The sequence below is a fragment of the Gigantopelta aegis genome, chromosome 3 (assembly GCF_016097555.1).
Source record: "Gigantopelta aegis isolate Gae_Host chromosome 3, Gae_host_genome, whole genome shotgun sequence".
Lineage (NCBI taxonomy): Eukaryota > Metazoa > Mollusca > Gastropoda > Neomphalida > Peltospiridae > Gigantopelta > Gigantopelta aegis.
In genome coordinates this window covers 51,279,750-51,298,012 of record NC_054701.1, presented here as the reverse complement: position 1 = coordinate 51,298,012, position 18,263 = coordinate 51,279,750, and the positions used below count along the sequence as shown (strand labels likewise).

Sequence of the window (18,263 nt, the reverse complement as noted above, 5' to 3'; positions counted from 1 at the left end):
ACGCTATTCTGGCACGTCTCCACAATGCGCCGCCACCAAGTCGAATAATCCAAGTGCAAATCAAAGAGAAGAAAGACGGCCTTTTAGGTAAGAACAAACAAGAGAAAGACATTCCTTTGGGTAAGAACAAACACGAGAAAGGCAGTCCTTTGGGTAAGAACAAACACAAGAAAGACAGTCCTTTGGGTAAGAAGAAACACGGGAAAGACAGTCCTTTGGGTAACAACCTGGGAAAGACAGTCCTTTGGGTAAGAACAAACACGGGAAAGACAGTCCTTTGATGGTTCCCACAGTTAATACCCGACGTGACAGTTTGGTTTTGAATTCCATCTTCATAGTTACACATACTAGTAAGTGGCTGTTATTTGGTTGGATACGTGATCAATATTTTTTATATGTACGTAATATTTTTTGCCAAGAATTTTCCAGGAAACCAGTTAATTATGCCAATAATATAGCTGGGATCAATTAATTTGTATTTATATTATTTCATACTGTCTTTATGTATGTGTAAATCAGCGTTTTTATAACCTAGATAACATGAACATCAGTACTGTAGCAATTGCAATCATACTTCACTTTTGTTATGCATTATAGTTTGTAGGTAATACATAAATAATCACATTTGGCAAAGTGACACAAAAACATGTATAGAACTCCTTTGGAAATTGTTTTATACCCATCGTTCTCGCTCAAGGAATAAAATAATTGTCAAACTCGTTCTATAGATTGCGTATGACACTCCCGCTCAAACAATCTCTATATATTTGCATGTTGTTGTCTTATTCTGAAACAAACGCAAAACTCACGAGACAAAATAAACAAAGTCTGTAACTCTACATTCTAAATCAACAAGATTCCGTATCAATTGACAATATCGTAATAGTATCAGTATTTATAACAATCTAATTTAGTCATAAATAAGATATTTCTGTCATAATTGCGGTATCTACAACGAACTAGAATATTAGCATTTCGTTAAACATTTTTAACTAATAATAATAAATACAATTAATACACTCTTCGAGTTAGTAGACGTCCAAATATATAGCTTATGTTAAACTATATTATGTTTTAAGTGTATGGCATTTGTTTTTGTTTTTTACTTCATTAGCTCCTTTTTTCTCTTCTTTTTATGTCTTCTTCTCTGCACCTTGTCTTCATTTTGACTCTAATCAGTAAAAATGTCAAAACTAAATATGAAAAATAAACATAACGCCATACCAAAATCAGTAAAGTCCACTCCATCAGTAACCGAGTAACCATACAGTGTTTGTGTTCACCCGATGTTGGCAGGAAATTTTATGTCTTGTACAACTAATGTTCTGCTATAGTCAAACCGTCCTTTTCGTTTTCCTTAAGGTAAGTGGAAGAGTTGGAATGATTTCAGGAGATTGCCGAAGTGCAGTCTCCAAACAGCACTTACCCGTTACCTGGACATAACCACGCCCCCTATGCAGTCATTTCTGAAATTACTGGCCACCGTGGCATCAAAGATCACCCACCGTCAACAACTGATACAGCTTTCTGAAGTAAGTTTCTGCAGTTTAGAGGCAGTTACTAGTTTCATTGCAAATCGAATCATTTACTTAATAAAACGTGGTATCTATTTCCACTTTAGCTTTGTTTGCAGTGTTTCAGCTCATAGACAATTGACTTCTTCGTCTGAGGATTCGCATGCAGAATTAACCAATCTGCCAATTACGTTTTTGCCTTAATTTCTTCAGAAATATCGTGGTTTTATTTTATAAGCCGACTCAGGGACACATTCATGCATTTCACTATAGAGTACAGTTACGAGTACAACGTCTTTTAAATTGACGAAACTATTTTCACTTCGGTAAATCGCAGCACAAGAACTAGTCCGAGTACTCTGGCAGTAAAAGAGCTAGACGGATATTTGGACGTTAAATATCTTTACATCGATCATTTTCGAGACTTTAATTGTACACTAACCTGTGAGGTAATAATTTTCTCAGGTGACCGAGCTCTATGAAACGTGGAAGTCTGTCCAGACTCCAAACCTGCTGGAAGTCCTCGAAGAGTTCCCCTCATTGAAGGTTCCGCCATCGCTGATTATGGTCGAACTCCCACTGTTGAAGTTGCGCTACTACAGCATCAGTTCATCCCCTCTCGTTACCCCAGACCAGATCCACGCAACAATCACTGTAGTTCGATACAGGACACAAGGTTATGGTTCTACTGCAGCACAACCTATACTTCTTGACTACATCATTTCATTCCAACTTATTATCGTGCTTATATCTAATTAAGGTTCAAGCACGCTGTCCTGGTAACACACCTCAACTATCTGGGCTGTCTGTCCAGGACAGTGGGTTAGTTGTTAGCGGTTAGTGAGAGAGAAAAGGGTGTAGTGATCATACACCAGTACCTACCAGCCTTATGTCCCATGGCTTAACCGCGACACCACCGAGGCTGGTTACTACACTATAATATCACAGCCTGTTCCAAAAAACACAATCAATATGTACATGATTCGTAAAATTATTTTAATTTAGAAACGTTTTTGCTGCAGTAATGAACACACAAAAAATGAAAATGAAAGTTTTGATGTTTTACTTTTGAAACACTTTGTTTTCTGATACTATGGTTCAGAAGCTAAGTGTTTCAAATGATATATAATATATCATTGTTCTACCTCAAATGTATTATCTGGTTTGTCAAACTTCGAATGTATGTATTTACAGATGGTGCTGGACCTATCCACGATGGTGTGTGTTCTACTTGGTTAAACTGCTGTGATATAGGAGAAATTGTGCCATGCATTGTGAGACCGTATGTGAGATATTATTATATATAGTAATATATAGAGATTATTAAACGAGTTTGTGTGTCGTACTGATTTTACGAAACGAGTCTGACATTTTTACCAGTCCAGACATTTATTACAAAAGAGTATTTACAGATTGCAATTATGAATTATTTAATATTTTTACACGGAAAAATTATCAAACATGGAATATCATACTATGATTATACTATGACAGTTCTTAATAACTTTTATGAACATCTATAAACACTTTTTAAAAATATATTTTAGAGATGTTTTTTTTTAAATTAATTTATTAGCACATGATTTGATTTTCTGATTGATAAAACGTGTATGGTTTTATGTTTGATATGGTTTTGTAACTATAGAAAACGCAGCACCAACTCACGTGTCATTAAATCAGTGAACGTAGCAAGCAAATTCTATTAAGGCACTGTATTACGAAAAAGACACTATTCTACAAAGAGATAACAAAGTCCAAGAGGTTGTTAACATCCTTTAATTTCATTAACCAGCACTTATTGTGCGTGGGGTACCAAACATAATTTCTGGTAAAGTGGTACAAAATGTCAATATCGAGTGTGGCCACCATGGACATCCACTATGGCAGCACAGCTACGTCTCATGGAGCAGATGACCTTCCTGATGAAGGCCTGGGGGATCTGATGCAACACACGAACCACATTTGCCTCCAGTTGCTGAAGGGTGTAAGCAGGGGCTTGCAGCCAGAGTAATCGCCCCATTGTATCCCAAGCATGTTCTATAGTGACAGAAATGGCCATGGAAGAACACTGATGTGTTGCTGGTTCCGATAGGCCATGCTGTAAAGAAGATCAGTCCCCAAGGGTGTTGTGTCCCTCGACGATGCGTTCAAGCCTACTGAATTTGCTGTTATCGATGCTGCTGTGTCAGGATGGGTCCAATGTAGGGTCTTCTTGGTTGCAGGCCCTGCTCCCGTAGTTGGCGTCGTACGGTCTGTTGGCTGGTGGGACTGGTCGGGGCATAGGTGATAGTAGCTGTCCTAGTTGCAGGTTGAAATCTGTTGTGCAGGTGAGACAGGTAAATTTGCCAATTTTGGTGGCAGGTAGTGACACGGAGTGGACCAGGGCGTGGTCGATCATATGTGTTGCCAGTTTGCTGTAGACGGTGCTGCAGTCTCACAATCGTAGAGTTGTGGCAATTGAATCTACGGGCCACTTTCCTCGCCGACAAATCACCTCTAAGACATCCTATGGCTCCTTCCTTCTCAATGCCAGAAAGTCGAGGCATCGTGAACGTCGTTGCATTAACCTAATGTCGATCACAACATGTGAATCTCGATATCCCGACTTTATAACCGTAGAACTGGTACTGTAAGGTGTCAGTGGCATGACTTGCGCGTTTTGGATATTTTCAAGAATTTTGCTCCCGAACAATAACATGCTTCAGCATGTGCATAAAGTACGGTTTGACGTGACCTTCAATCCCGTTGCATTCATTGTACCCTATATTTTAGACCACATGTCCACAAAAACAATAGCTGTCAGTATAGATGCATAGTACTTGTATTACCCGAACGCCTTTATAAAATAATAGAATGGCTGATTTTAAAAGACCCAGATTTTCAGAAAAGTGAACATAGACAATTGAAGCATGCCCTTTTTTTATCAACATCACTCGTTTTTATACTTGTGATCCATAACGTTTGGTTGAGTCTTGATTTGTGATCCTACTAAACTATTTGTCAGATACGCAGACTTCAGAATGCCCGATGATATGACACTGCCAGTTGTGATGGTTGGTACAGGAAGTGGCATAGCACCGTTTAAGAGTTTCTGGCAGCATAGAAAAATTGACAAAGAGATGCACATTGCAGGTGAAATTCACTTGGTTTAATCAACAGTTAAGAGGCCACTTTCCTTTTTTGATAAATACATCTAGTCTGGAACACATTGAAAATGATATGTATTATGTTAGTTATTATATTAAAAGGTTACGAATTAAAATAATTGTATATATCTTCAATAATAATTGTTTAATATTTTTTAATGCAATTTAATTCGTTTTGGATACAAAGTGTTTAATTTAAAACTATAAATGTTTAACTTTGAGAAGCGTGATATGGAACACTATAACGGTAATTATAGTTCTCAAAACGGAGCATACGTCCATCGCCGTACACTGCAGTCTAAATATAATAAGACAGAAAATATCTCTTTCGAAAATGTACTAAAGGGAACGAAATTTGGATGAGAAGAATTGTACTTTAAACAAATTACAATTTGGACATTTGGACAGATCGATGTGTTCAAATAATTAAAAAATCTACACAGAATTCATTGAAACTATGTAAAATCAGCAAGATCATGGTATCCACTTTTCTCTTTCGCTTTTTTCCTCTTTGTTTTCATATCACTGCTAGGATTTTATGTTATCTGTTTGATGTAATTAAAACTATATTGTAAGATAACGATTCAGGGCTCCCCAATCCTGTCACTGTCATTGATCTGGGGATAATAATTAAAACAAATTTAAAATGAAAAGGAATGAAATTAATCATCATCGTTCATGTACATTCAATAAAAACAACATTTAATGACATGCATTGTTCCATAGGCATACGTGCTCCAATGTTTGTAGTGGGCAGGCTGATTATTGCCCGAATTTCACGAAAATGCCCGAATCTAGATAACAATATTGATTCATATTAGCATTATTGCCAAACGGCTATATATAGGGTTGCAAACGCATTTTTTTTCACAGGTTACAACTAATAGTGTGGGTAAAATGATGGACGTACATTGTGAAAAGGTTTCAGGCAAGCTTATTTTCTGTATTTGTAGGATTGGCTCCAGCCCTGGTGTGTGGACAGTTGCCTTTCCGCCTACCCCCCACCCCCACTCCACACACACACACACACACACACACACACACACACGTGTTGTACGCTTATGCATTCTTCTTGATCTCTGCAGATGGAAATGAGTCATGGGGAACATTAAAGTTATATTTTGGTTGTCGAAAACCAAAAGAAAACTTTTTGTATGAAACAGAATTACAACAGATGAAAACAGAAGGAATTCTTGATGACTATTACGTTGCTTTTTCTAGAGAGGAAGGAAAACAAAAGGTACACGGGTCTTTCAATTCGTCCATACCCCGACCTACTTGTACTCGAGCCCTGTGCATTTTGCTCAACATTTAAAAAATATATATATTTAGCCTCGATTTGTTTAGTCTCGCACTTCTCTAATTTCGCTATCCCGATTCCCGCACGATATGCGGAGTTATCGGAAATGATAGGAGTTATCTTTCCTTGGGAACAGGTATAGAGACAACTTATTTTTGGGAATGGCAAAATCTATACGAAATAGAGATACCACACTTTCCACAAAAATGACTGGAAAATTAAATAATTTTTGTTGAATTATTGAAGGACCAAAAGGATTCTTTGGACCCGCGAAAATTATTGGGGGTTCAGGCCTCTGCACCCACACACCCCCAACCCCATTTCGTCGGCTATTATCAATAACAGCTACATAATAATGGAGAACACAGGCCCGTAGGAATGGTATCATGAAGAGAGGGGGTGAAAAGAGGGACAAAAGGGCAAAAGTAAGATTTTAAGCATATATATACACATGTATATAAATATTAAGCGACAAAAGAAACGCAAGGTGTGACATTATCATCAAATATGCCCAGTTTTAAAGGGATATTTCTCAGGTGATATTTTATTACAGAAAAAAAAACCCAATGTGAACAAGAAGGTGTCTGTGGATGAACTTTATTGTTTCAATTAGCAAACGTAGTTATCCAGCCAGGAGTAATTAAAAATCGCTAATGAATGGGTCCGAAAAGTTAGTAATGGGTGGGGTCACCATTGTTGTTGATCACTGCGGCACATCGTCGTTCCATAGATAGCAACAGGTTCCGTATGAAGGCTCTAGGGATGTTGTCATACTCATAAATGACGGCATCACGAAGTTCCTGCAACATTGCAGGCAGCACTTGGCGGTGGTGTATCCTACGTTCAATTTCGTCCCAGAGGTGCTCAGTTGGGTTTAAATCATATTGAATGTGAAATATTAAACTTACAGTCACCATTCTTTTTATCCAATTTCATATTCAGTAGGGTTATCGGGGGTTTTTTTGGAGGCCACTCGATATATTATAATGCCTTTTATTATCCTTGGCACATTAAACGATTACTATACAACAGACCCCGTAGGACCGGTTTTTTGTAGGTGTGTGTGTGTGTGTGTGGGGGGGGGGGGGGGTTGCGCGCAGTGATAGGGGTCGTTATTAAGTATGGCACGAAGTGGCCCCGAGACATGTAGGGGTTCCTGGGGTATGTTCCCCTGGGAACATTAAAAATTTGTATTTCTTTAAACGCCTTCTTTAGCATCTAAATAGGAAAATTAGACATTTTTAGACAGCAATTTTAAAACTAATTTACGGATTATTTTGCAAATATATTTTAACCCAAAAATGTTTTCATTTAAATGGCCTTCATTGGGGTGGGACGTAGTCCAGTGGTAAAGTGCTCGCTTGATGCGGGATTGGTTTCGGATCGATCCCCGTCGGTGGGCCCATGGGGCTATTTCTCGTTCCAGCCAGTGCACCATGACTGGTATATCAAAGGTCATGGCATATGCTATCTTGCATGCATATAAAAGACCCCTTGCTACTAATGGAAAAATGTAGCGGGTTTTCTCTCTAAGACTACATGTCAAAATGACCAAATGTTTGACATCCAATAGCCGATGATTAATAAATCAATGTGCTCTAGTGGTGTCGTTAAAAAAACAAAAAAACAACAACTTTAGATGGCCTTAAACACACTAGGCCTCACCGGTTTAACTCACGACCATCATGTCCGACCCAAGATAAGTTTAATGAAATTTCCTCTTCTCTTCAGAATTTAATTCTCTGTCGATTGCCAAAAATTGTATACACCCATTTAAAGATGTTTCCGACTAATATAATTACTAATATTCATATATACTTGCCATTTAAAAAGTTTATTTATGTTAAACTACACTTTTCGGGAGAACGACTCCCCAGTACCCCCAAACCAAAGACAAAGCAAACAAAATACCTGTTCCCAAGAAAAGATAACTCTAATCATTACCGATAACTCCGTATATCGCAAATAGGCAGAGCTATCCCATGACAGACAGCCCAGATAGTAATTAACTAACGATTAACAACTAACCCTCTAACTGTCCTAGACAGACAGCCAAGATAGCTGAGGTGTGTGCCCAGGACAGCGTGCTTGAACTTTAATTGGATATAAGCACAAAAATACATGAAATGAAAGAAAGCTATCAAAGACTTAAATAATTTACTATCCCACATGGGATATCACTTGCTTGTGTTTAATATGACATCGTTGGTAATATGACGTTATATTAAAATATTATTAATGCGAGATCGTGATGTGAGATCATGAGACAATTTTAAATAAATATTTTGTTATTAAAACCTTCATTATAAAAGCTATCTTATTAATTTGTAGTGTGTTTAGCATACAAAACGAACACGGCAAATACGATAATGTAGGTTCTTTACGATAAAATGGTCAAATAAAAAAGTTATTTTCCAGCCATATTTGTCTGTTCATAATACAGTCAAACATCGATAACTCCACCTTCGATCTCTCGAAAATCTCGATCTCTCGACTTGAAGCGACGGTCCCGGCCGAATTGCTATACAAACTAGTAATAACGACCTTCGAAAACTCAAAATTCGAACACTCGATAACCTCGATCTCTTGACATAATTCTTTAGTCCCGCCATAAAGATGTAATTGTTTATGCATCTCAAAAACTCGACGCGTGTGGATTGATCAAACTGTCGTTGCTGGTAGTATTTTAAAGACGACTGACTTGTCAATCATGTCGATCAGACGAAACGCGCCTGACTCGGGTGGTCTGGGCTGTCGATGATTAACGGTGATAATGACAGAATAATAGATCGCCGGCTACACGGAACGCACTGATCCTGTGTTTGGGTGTCGGTGTTCGTAAATGTTATATTATTATATTACCTCACGTACCATGTATATGGTCGGAGTGAATAAAGAATTGATTCATGAATTGAATTGAATTGTTCATACATGGCGTCATACATAATTCAGATACAGTCTGGTTAATTTCAAAGAGCACTTGTAATAATTGTTAGCGCTTTTTTTTAAAAATAAATGTTAGTTCCTGATTTGCATTAGTGCTTTTTAATGATTTTTCTTATTTAAAATGATAAAAATGATAAAAATAATTTTGTGAACAGATCTACTGAGTGTTATTCGGCATTCAGTGTTTTATAGGTTGGTTACGTTCCACCATGTTTTGACATCTGCAAAATACACCAACGTTCATTATATCATATACTTACTTTTACAATATACGCAAAATAAGTGTATCACAGGAGTTGGAAGATGCCAACAAAAGGGGTTGGGTGATAGTTATATTTTAATTCGCCTTTCAACTGGCGATGCATAGTCTTCAGAGGTTAGAAGTAGGCAGTGAAGTACACGCTTCTTACAATATTAAGCGAAAGCATCCAGCTAATTTTAACTCTTATATATTAATTTTGAAAACTCAAACTCCCTGAAACTCGAACTATTTCGCCGTCCCCTTCAAGATCGAATTATCGAATTTTGACTGTAGTTTATTTACAGAATGGATGACAGAAAAAGACTCCATCATATGCTACCATGTGGGATAGAAAAAGTACTTCCTCGGTGGTAAAAATGTCCATTAAAAAGCAAAATGGCAGACGGTGAAAAACTGCATGCTTTTTACCCTAGGAGATCTTAGCAAAGTCGAGATAGGCCTGGTGACACGTTTACCATCTAGTATGTGAATCATTGTAATGGGGTTTTCCACGATTTTTGCCTGGACAAAATGTTCGCATTACGAAAATTTAAATGAACTTGATTGGCTGTTTTTCAAGTCGCTGTATATGACAATCAACCAATGGGTAGATTCTATTTTGTTACCATAAATTATAATAAAGTAAGAATGGTCAGAAGAGGTGAAATGCGGACATACGAAGGTAAAATGCAGTCATGGTCAGTGAATTTTTTATTTTTTATCCACAGCATTTTAAACATTTAGTTTGTTACAGAATATAAATAATAAAACTAGTAAATCTTTAAAAGTATCTTTTATCAATTTCTGCAGAAATAAACCAAGTAAAGCAGTAATTATATACAATTAGGTTAAAGTGATTTTACCGATCTCAAGTTTTTGTATTTTGAGTCAAATTGATCCAAATGTTACTATTTTGCAATATTGTAAATGAATACATGGTGTTAAATATTGGTTAAAGCTGCTATGGAGAACTGTATATTACGTCAATGATATGTTACCTTGTTTGACAACTGTTTAATGCCCCAATCACACTGAGAGATACGACAACTTACGACAATTTACGATCGTCTGCGACTGCGGATCGCGGACAATCATAGAAAAGTCGTGCGACAAGTCACCAGTTGTCGTGGATGATCTAGGATGGTGGCACGACCGAAATCAGTCGCAGCGAGGTTTTCGAACATGTTCAAACCTGGCTGCGACCTATTTTATCGTATCTTGTTGTAGGAAGGTCGGCAGTGCTCGTACGATGGTCTTGCCACAGGTATTGGGCGGTCTTACGCTGTCGCGAGTGATGGAGCAACTCTCCAGCCTCACGATTGCTCACGTGACTTGTTGGAGTACTGTATGACAGTCGCACCATCGTCGCACGATTATGCGTGACTAGTGGTGCGCCTAGTCGTGCATTGTCACGCATTGTCGTGCGACGGTCGTACAATTAGTCGTGACTTGTCGTGGGGTGGTGGTGGTGGTATATATGTTACAGTCAATCTGTGAAACCAGTTAGTAATGCCTAAACATATCAGTCATATTGCGAAGTGCCTGTGACCACCAGGCAATACTCGAAATGACTGGAAATTCCAGACATTTCACGAAATGACTGAAAGGTAATTCTGAGGTATTACGTAACTACTGGCCACATGGCCTCCACACCTGGACTGGGGGTGTATTAGAAAAAGCTCGACGACCGTCGCGCGGAGGTATCACGTAACAAGTTGCCCACCTGGGCTTAAGTGCATATTGGAACTGCACACGACTCTCTAAAACGATTAATATCGCCACAGGCGAAAACAAAATTAAGAGCATGTTCCGTCACACACCGCCACCTCAAAAAGGATATTTCCTCTACTCTAGGAATAGGGAAATATACTACATTAAAACAAAAAGCGCGTTAACTAACGCATCCGGGCATTTATAACACATGTAATAAGGTGACTACCAGTAATCACACTGAGTCTCTGAGTCCCTGGTATGCAAATAAAATATATAAAAACAAAACAGAAATCAAGAATGTCAACACATTATAATAACATTCAACTTCAGGACAGGGCATCAGCGATTACATTGGATGTGCCCTTGATATGTTCAATGGTAATTGGGAATTCCTGCAGAAGAAGACTCCATCTCAAAACTCTCTGGTTGGCGGCTTTCATTCTGTGAATGAAGGTAAGCGGATTATGATCAGTAAAGACCACCACTTGATGCACTGCCGATTTCACGTAGATCTGAAAATGCTTCAGAGCTTGTACCATGGCCAAAGCTTCCTTCTCTATAGTGGAATAGTTCACCTGGTGTTTGTCAAACTTTTTGGAGAAGAAACTTACAGGATGGTCCAGTCCATTTTCGTCTTCCTGGAACAGCACAGCTCCAGCTCCCACGTCACTGGCATCCACAGCTAGCTTGAAAGGCATTCGGTAGTCTGGCGCTGCCATCACAGGAGACGAGGAGCGCATCTGCTTGAGACGGTTGAATGACTTCTCGCGTTCATCTGACCACTGGAACTTCGTTTCCTTCTTTTTCAGTGTCGCACGTTTTCCAGGTTTTCTCCGATAGGCATGCTGTCGAATCGGTGTAGCGTTCGGTTCCAAGCGCACATCTTGGCTTAAGGTGTTGGTAACCGTTGGAAGGTCCTGACAAATGGAAACATTGTCTTGTTTCAACGTAGTCAACTTTGCTCGTTGGGGGTTCAAGTCTGCTATAATCTGGCTGTTGGTTAATTTGTTCTCTGCAGTCTTGACGTCATCACAGGAAATTGAGTGACTCTCAATTTGGACCTGTAACTCTGGAACTATCGGCAGTCTGTCAAAATAACCTTTTAGCAAATTGATGTGACAATACCCACTTTTCCTAACCCTATCAGGAGTGTTTATCACATACCCTGTCTCATTAACCCGTTTGTGCACAACATAGGGACCGAAATACCTGTTCTGTAATGAACCCCGTTTAATGGGAAGGTACAGCAGCACTTTATCCCCTGGTTTAAATTCCCGACTCTTAGCCTTCCTATCAAACACTGATTTTATTTTGCTCTGAGCATGGCTCAGTTGCTTCCTATCCTTTCTATCTCTAACTCTCTTATCATTAATACTCCCTTGTCCACAGTTAACAAGGTAGTGCGAGCTGCCAACAAATTTGGATCAGCCCCCTGCTCTAGAACTAACTCTTGTCTATTACAACGTAAGGCCCCTCTATCAAACACAACTGGTTCATTTACCCTCTGCGGGAGGTCAACAGGTTCCACCACATTTATTTCGTCAGTTGACTTATCTACCAATTTACTGATAACCTCATCCACTCCAATTTCATGGCTCACACACATATCAGACAAATCACAAATATCCTCTGGGTATCGTGTTACCCTACTGGCCATAGCCCTAGTCTTTACACACGCAGGATATCTAATCTCATCAACCTCACTCTCTTCTATTGGTAAAGGGCTGTCTTTAATTAACAATTGGTCACATTTCGGCTGACAACATTGACTAGTCAAATCATTACCCAACAAAACTCCTATGTTTTCAACAGGCAAGTCCTTCAAAACACCCATAACGACTGGTCCCGTCACAAACTTCGAACACAAGAAAACGTTATGTAACCGGACAACCATATTTTCTCCAGTAACTGAGGTTAAAGCCAAACTACATCCTGTATCTGAATTCTCAATACCAGCTAAACACTCTTGCGTTATCAGCGACTGACTACAGCCGGTATCTCGATAGATTGATATTGCCTTAGGACTCAATTCTTGTTTCACATCACAAACCATACCAGTGGACACATAGGGGTTTACTTTCTCTGCCATGGGACTAACCATTAACTCTCTCGCTAGCGGAGCTGACCTCACTAAACCGACCACTTGCGCATTATCGCGTTTCCTTTTAAAACAGTCCCCGACAAGATGGTTATCCTTTTTACAGTAACTGCAATGTGGACGAAAAGTTCGTGCATTGGCTGATAATGCAGGCCTATCCTTACTTTGCCCACCAGGTGCATTCCTTGCCTGACTAGCTGACCAACTAGATGACTCTCCCCGATAGTTACTTTCCTGGGGAAAACCTGGCTGAAATTTCTTCTTATCACCCTGTTGTAAAGAGCTACCCTGTACTGTCTGAGCTTTGTGTATTAACACGTAATCATCTGACACTATGCCTGCCTCCTCTATCTTTTTGACATCACGATCCTCTAAATGAATATGTAAGCTAACTGGTAATCCATTTTTAATGTCCTGTAAGATCAACAACTCCCGTAACTCGGTATATGACTCTACCTGATGAGAAACCACCCATTTATCAAACATCTCTGCCTTCTTAGCTACAAACTCACTATAAGACTGACCCTGCGTTTTTCTCAACTCGCTATACCATAAACGATAATCCTCAGGTCGTAATTCATACGCCCTCAACACTGCAGCCGTAACTAGGTCGTACTGACTTGCTCGCTCATCACTCATTGAATTATAAGCTACACTAGCCTTCCCCTTAAACTTAGACACGGCTAACAATGTCCACTTACACTGTGGCCAATTTAGCTGCTTAGCGGCCCATTAAAAAAGTTGGAAGAACATATCTACCTCCTGGTCATCAAATACAGGCACTGATCTATAAGCCTCCGACATGTTAAACCCATTTCCGGCTTCCCGTCTAACTTCTTCAGTATTCAACTTTAACTCATGTTCCACTTTTAATTTTGCTAACTGGAATTCTCTATCCCTATCTCTCTCTTCTCTCTCTCTCTCTCTCTCTCTCTCTCTCTCTCTCTCTCTCTCTCTCTCTCTCTCTCTCTCTCTCTCTCTCTCTCTCTCTCTCTCTTTCTCTCCCTCTCTCTCTATCTCTATCTCTCTCTCTCTCTCTCTCTCTCTCTCTCTCTCTCTCTCTCTCTCTCTCTCTCTCTCTCTCTCTCTCTCTCTCTCTCTCTCTCTCTCTCTCTCTCTCTTCTCTCTCTCTATCTAATGCACGTTCTTCTCTTTCGTACTCAAACTTTTTAAAAGCTAATTGTTGTTCCACACTTAACTCATTTATCTCTATCTCTGGAACAATCTCACTGTCTTCCATAACAGGACTATCACCAAAAACTTCCTGGATAATAATTGTCCTTATATCTCCTAATGTTTTAGCTGATGTTAAAACAATTTCCCGCTCACTCGCGATTTCAGCTAACTCGGCCTTACGTGCTCGCTTAATCTCTACTACAGTGAGCGTATGCCTATCCAGCAAATTCTTATCCATGTTTAGATATGACGCACTTATTATTAATTAATTTTCTAGTGAACAACGTTGCTACTTTTAGTAAATTTGTAAAAATAATGTATAAAGCTGCAGTAGTTAATTTAGAACAACAAATAATAACAACCCAGAACTGATCACTTAATTAGTTAATCTCTAGGTGTCTAGTTTACACAATATGCTAATCACTTCACCGTTACACAACACCCACACGTGTGATAATTGAGAAACGCTTCCAGGAGAACTTAATTAATAAAGGAATTACAACTCTATTCCTAACTGGTTAATTTTTAATTAACCCTTACTACTCATTCAGTAACGTGTGATAATTGAGAAACGCTTCCAGGGGAACTTAATTAATAAAGGAATTACAACTCTATTCCTAACTGGTTAATTTTTAATTAACCCTTACTACTCATTCAGTAACCTTGTAACACAGAATTAATACTGGTACCTATCACAATAAAGACAATAGCCTACAGTTTACCTAGGTCCTCTAGGATGACTGGCTAAGCTTTAATAATTATTTAGACAGTGAGCCTACAGCTTACTGCATCAGATGACCGGCAGCACCGTCTACATAATATTGGTATAATACAGTATTAAAATATTTAAAGTCACATTAATCATATCAAGGTTATACACAGAGCAGAAAATATATAATTACCAGTCCGGACGGACAGCGATCCCTGGAAGCCTTCCTATGTTTCTCCCCGATATCTCTAAAACCCTAGCTAGTTATTATAAAACCCAATATCGCCTGGGGGTACATCGCGGTCCTCCCCTATCACGTGATATTTCCACAGCGACCACGCCGGCATATTTTTCTTAGATGGTCAGACTTACTGTCGCCAGTTCGCTAGAGATTCCATGGTCACATGGAGGTATTACGTAACTACTGGCCACATGGCCTCCACACCTGGCCTGGGTGTGTAATAGAAAAAGCTCGACGACCGTCGCGCGGGGGTATTACGTAACAAGTTGCCCACCTGAGCTTAAGTGCATATTGGAACTGCACACGACCCTGTAAAACAATTAATATCACCACAGGCGAAAACTAAATTAAGAGCATCTTCCGTCACACAATTCAAAGTATTCGCTCCGTCTGCACATTTTTTACATCCTTATGGGCCTAAGAAATTTGTTTCAGTCAATATGACAAATGGCTAGGTTTTATTGTTTTACAGGTGTATGTTCAGGATCTACTGTTGAAAAATGAAGCAGATGTATTCAATGATATCTTTATGAAAGAGGGACATTTTTACGTTTGCGGAAATGTAAAAATGGCTTCTGATGTCATAGGAACTTTAGAGAAAATTCTACAGGAACAGGGTAGTTTGTCAGCTGACAGTGCGAATGAATACATCATCAAACTGCAGGTAAGAAGGCTTTACAAAGACATATGGTTTTGATGTTTTCATTGGAAAAGAATGTATGACAGAATCAACTGTTTTTTAAAGTTGAAAAAGGCTTCAAACTATCACCGTCAATTTTACAGAACTTTGTAAATTTAAATTGTTCAACCAATGTAAAATGCCGTTAAAATAAATAAACTTAATATATTTGTATATAAACCTATTTAGCGTAAGTTGATGCTGGTTTCTTCTGGTTTTTAAGTTATTCAGTATACCAAACGACTACACAAAAGTAAAGTCACTCACGTTTGTCTAATTCAGTATACCAAGTGGCTGCACAAAAGTAAAGTCACTCACGTTTGTCTAATTCAGTATACCAAGCGACTACACAAAAGTAAAGTCACTCACGTTTGTCTAATTCATTATACCAAGTGGCTGCACAAAAGTAAGGTCACTCACGCTTGTCTAATTCAGTATACCAAGCGACTACACAAAGACATTTTCGGGATCCAAGATCAGCAAGTTGAGCACGTAGATGACCATGCCGACAGGATGAAAAATAAGCCCTGCGAGACGCTATCAGTTCCATTTGTAACAAACACATTCTGCTGCAGGGTAAGGCTGTTATCGTATTCGCAAAGTCGCAAAATGTCTGTATAGCTGAACGTTTTATTATCCATTCTCCAAAAAGTTTATTCGAAATGTTCAGTTTCTTTTACTTTTGTTTAAGGCCGCGGTGTATAGTCATCATTTTATAATATCGTTAAATGTTCTCCTGCTTTAAATACACAAAATCAACTCACGTGTGTTCGCTAATAGGCGTCTGTTATCGACACGTTGTAAACTACAGCTGGTTGGCGAGGCTGTTACGATACTTGGTGGGGGTGGGGGTGGGTTGGTAGACTGGGGTTGGGGTTGTAGACTGGGGTTGGGAGGTGGTAGACTGGGGTTGGGGTTGGTGTGGTGTGGATGGGGCGAAAAGCAGTTGGTATGGTATACACACTGTATATTGTGCAAAAGGTAGCAAGAAATTGTTTTTATTAGCACTCGCCCAAAATCGAATATTCGGTACCCCACCTACAAGTAGAAAATTGAGCATTTGTTTTGGGTGGAAGAGACTGAATGTTTGAGTACGTGACTAATAATTCAATAAGAGCACCACACCAATGTGTGTCGTGTCGTTACTTGTTGTAGCACATTAAACTAGTGTCATTTAGCAATAGTTAGTTATAAAACATTAATACAAAATTCTGATATTCCTTTTGAAATCTTTCTCTGATGATTACCAATAGGCTGATCTCAGAAGTAATTAAATAACCCATTGGTTTCAAGTTACTTGTTATATTCAGTACTAACTGATAACAACTGTATAAGTGGTATGATGCCACGTGTATAACAGCAACACGAGGTGGTGATCTGGCATGAGGGTGGCTAACACAGTTTTCTTGGTCAACCTATTTTGATTTCTTGCAAGGTAGTTAGCAAAGGAGAGTACTCCCTAAGACTAGCAGTCACATGACCATCTCAGTATTGTTGCATTTGTCAGTTCTATATATTCTCACATAGAACTTGTATTGATCTGCAGTAACCTGAAATGGAGAGGCAGGATGACAAGTCGTGACTTGTTTCTGTACTGTGTGCTGTTTTATGCTACATATTACGATTATACATAGAGGACTCCCCCATCCCACTCTTTGCTTTGGTATGTCATCTCATGAACATATATGAAGACGTATTTGGAGTTTTGAGACAACCCTTAGTCAAAACAGTTGATCAAACAAGTGCCAGCGCCTGCGCAAAAATCGAGTACACCCGTGCTAGCTGGGGAGTGTTTGTATGTTTGTAGAAAAGAGAAAAATTAAATGTAGTTATATGTTCGCGTTGTAGGTGTGAACCAGATGTGGACGATATGTTCTAAATGTTTAAAGCAGACTGAAATATTAATTTAGCTACATATTTTCTGACCACATTCGCCAAATTGCTAATACTTTTCCTTCTTTATTTTGTGTGATCGTGCTTAAAGCCTTCCGTTGTAAATATTTGGCATGCTATTTTATACCCATCCATATGTGTATGCTTTGAACGTGTAGCAGCATGTAAGTCTGCATGAATATTTGTTCGTTCGTGTACTCCTAAAAAAGCATGTCGCTTGAATAGCTCATTTTTAAAAAGAAAATAATCAATTGAGTAAAATTGAGTAAATTGTCCAACTCTTAATTTCAGGGTAGACCCTCGGTGTGGGTAGCAGGATGCACCCAACAGAGAGTGGAGAAATCCACGATGTGCTCTATGATTTGAACTGACTGTGGCTCATACAATACGACGTGCTCTATGATTTGAACTGACTGTGGCTCATACAGTACGATTTGCTCTATGCTTTGAACTGACTGTGGCTCATACAGTACGACGTGCTCTATGATTTGAACTGACTGTGGCTCATACAGTACGACGTGCTCTATGATTTGAACTGACTGTGGCGCATACAGTCGTTACCAGTTACGAGTCGTTACGAGTCGTGTATGTCGTCGGACAAAGTGTC

General features: G+C 39.0%; 1 protein-coding gene across 1 annotated transcript in view; it reads left to right on the top strand.

Moving 5' to 3' along the window:
• LOC121368203 (nitric oxide synthase, inducible-like) overlaps positions 1–18,263 on the top strand; it is a 19,722-nt gene continuing 1,459 nt past the window's right edge. Inside the window, exons 1-9 of the mRNA XM_041492835.1 lie at positions 1–87; positions 1,363–1,532; positions 1,980–2,190; positions 2,709–2,796; positions 4,519–4,646; positions 5,746–5,900; positions 15,557–15,748; positions 16,199–16,339; positions 17,948–18,263. The exon at positions 17,948–18,263 is cut by the window's right edge and continues 1,459 nt beyond it. Of these exons, the coding sequence (XP_041348769.1) occupies positions 1,455–1,532; positions 1,980–2,190; positions 2,709–2,796; positions 4,519–4,646; positions 5,746–5,900; positions 15,557–15,748; positions 16,199–16,339; positions 17,948–18,022 (1,068 nt within the window). The 5' untranslated portion in view covers positions 1–87; positions 1,363–1,454 and the 3' untranslated portion in view covers positions 18,023–18,263. The remainder of the gene's footprint in view (positions 88–1,362; positions 1,533–1,979; positions 2,191–2,708; positions 2,797–4,518; positions 4,647–5,745; positions 5,901–15,556; positions 15,749–16,198; positions 16,340–17,947) is intronic.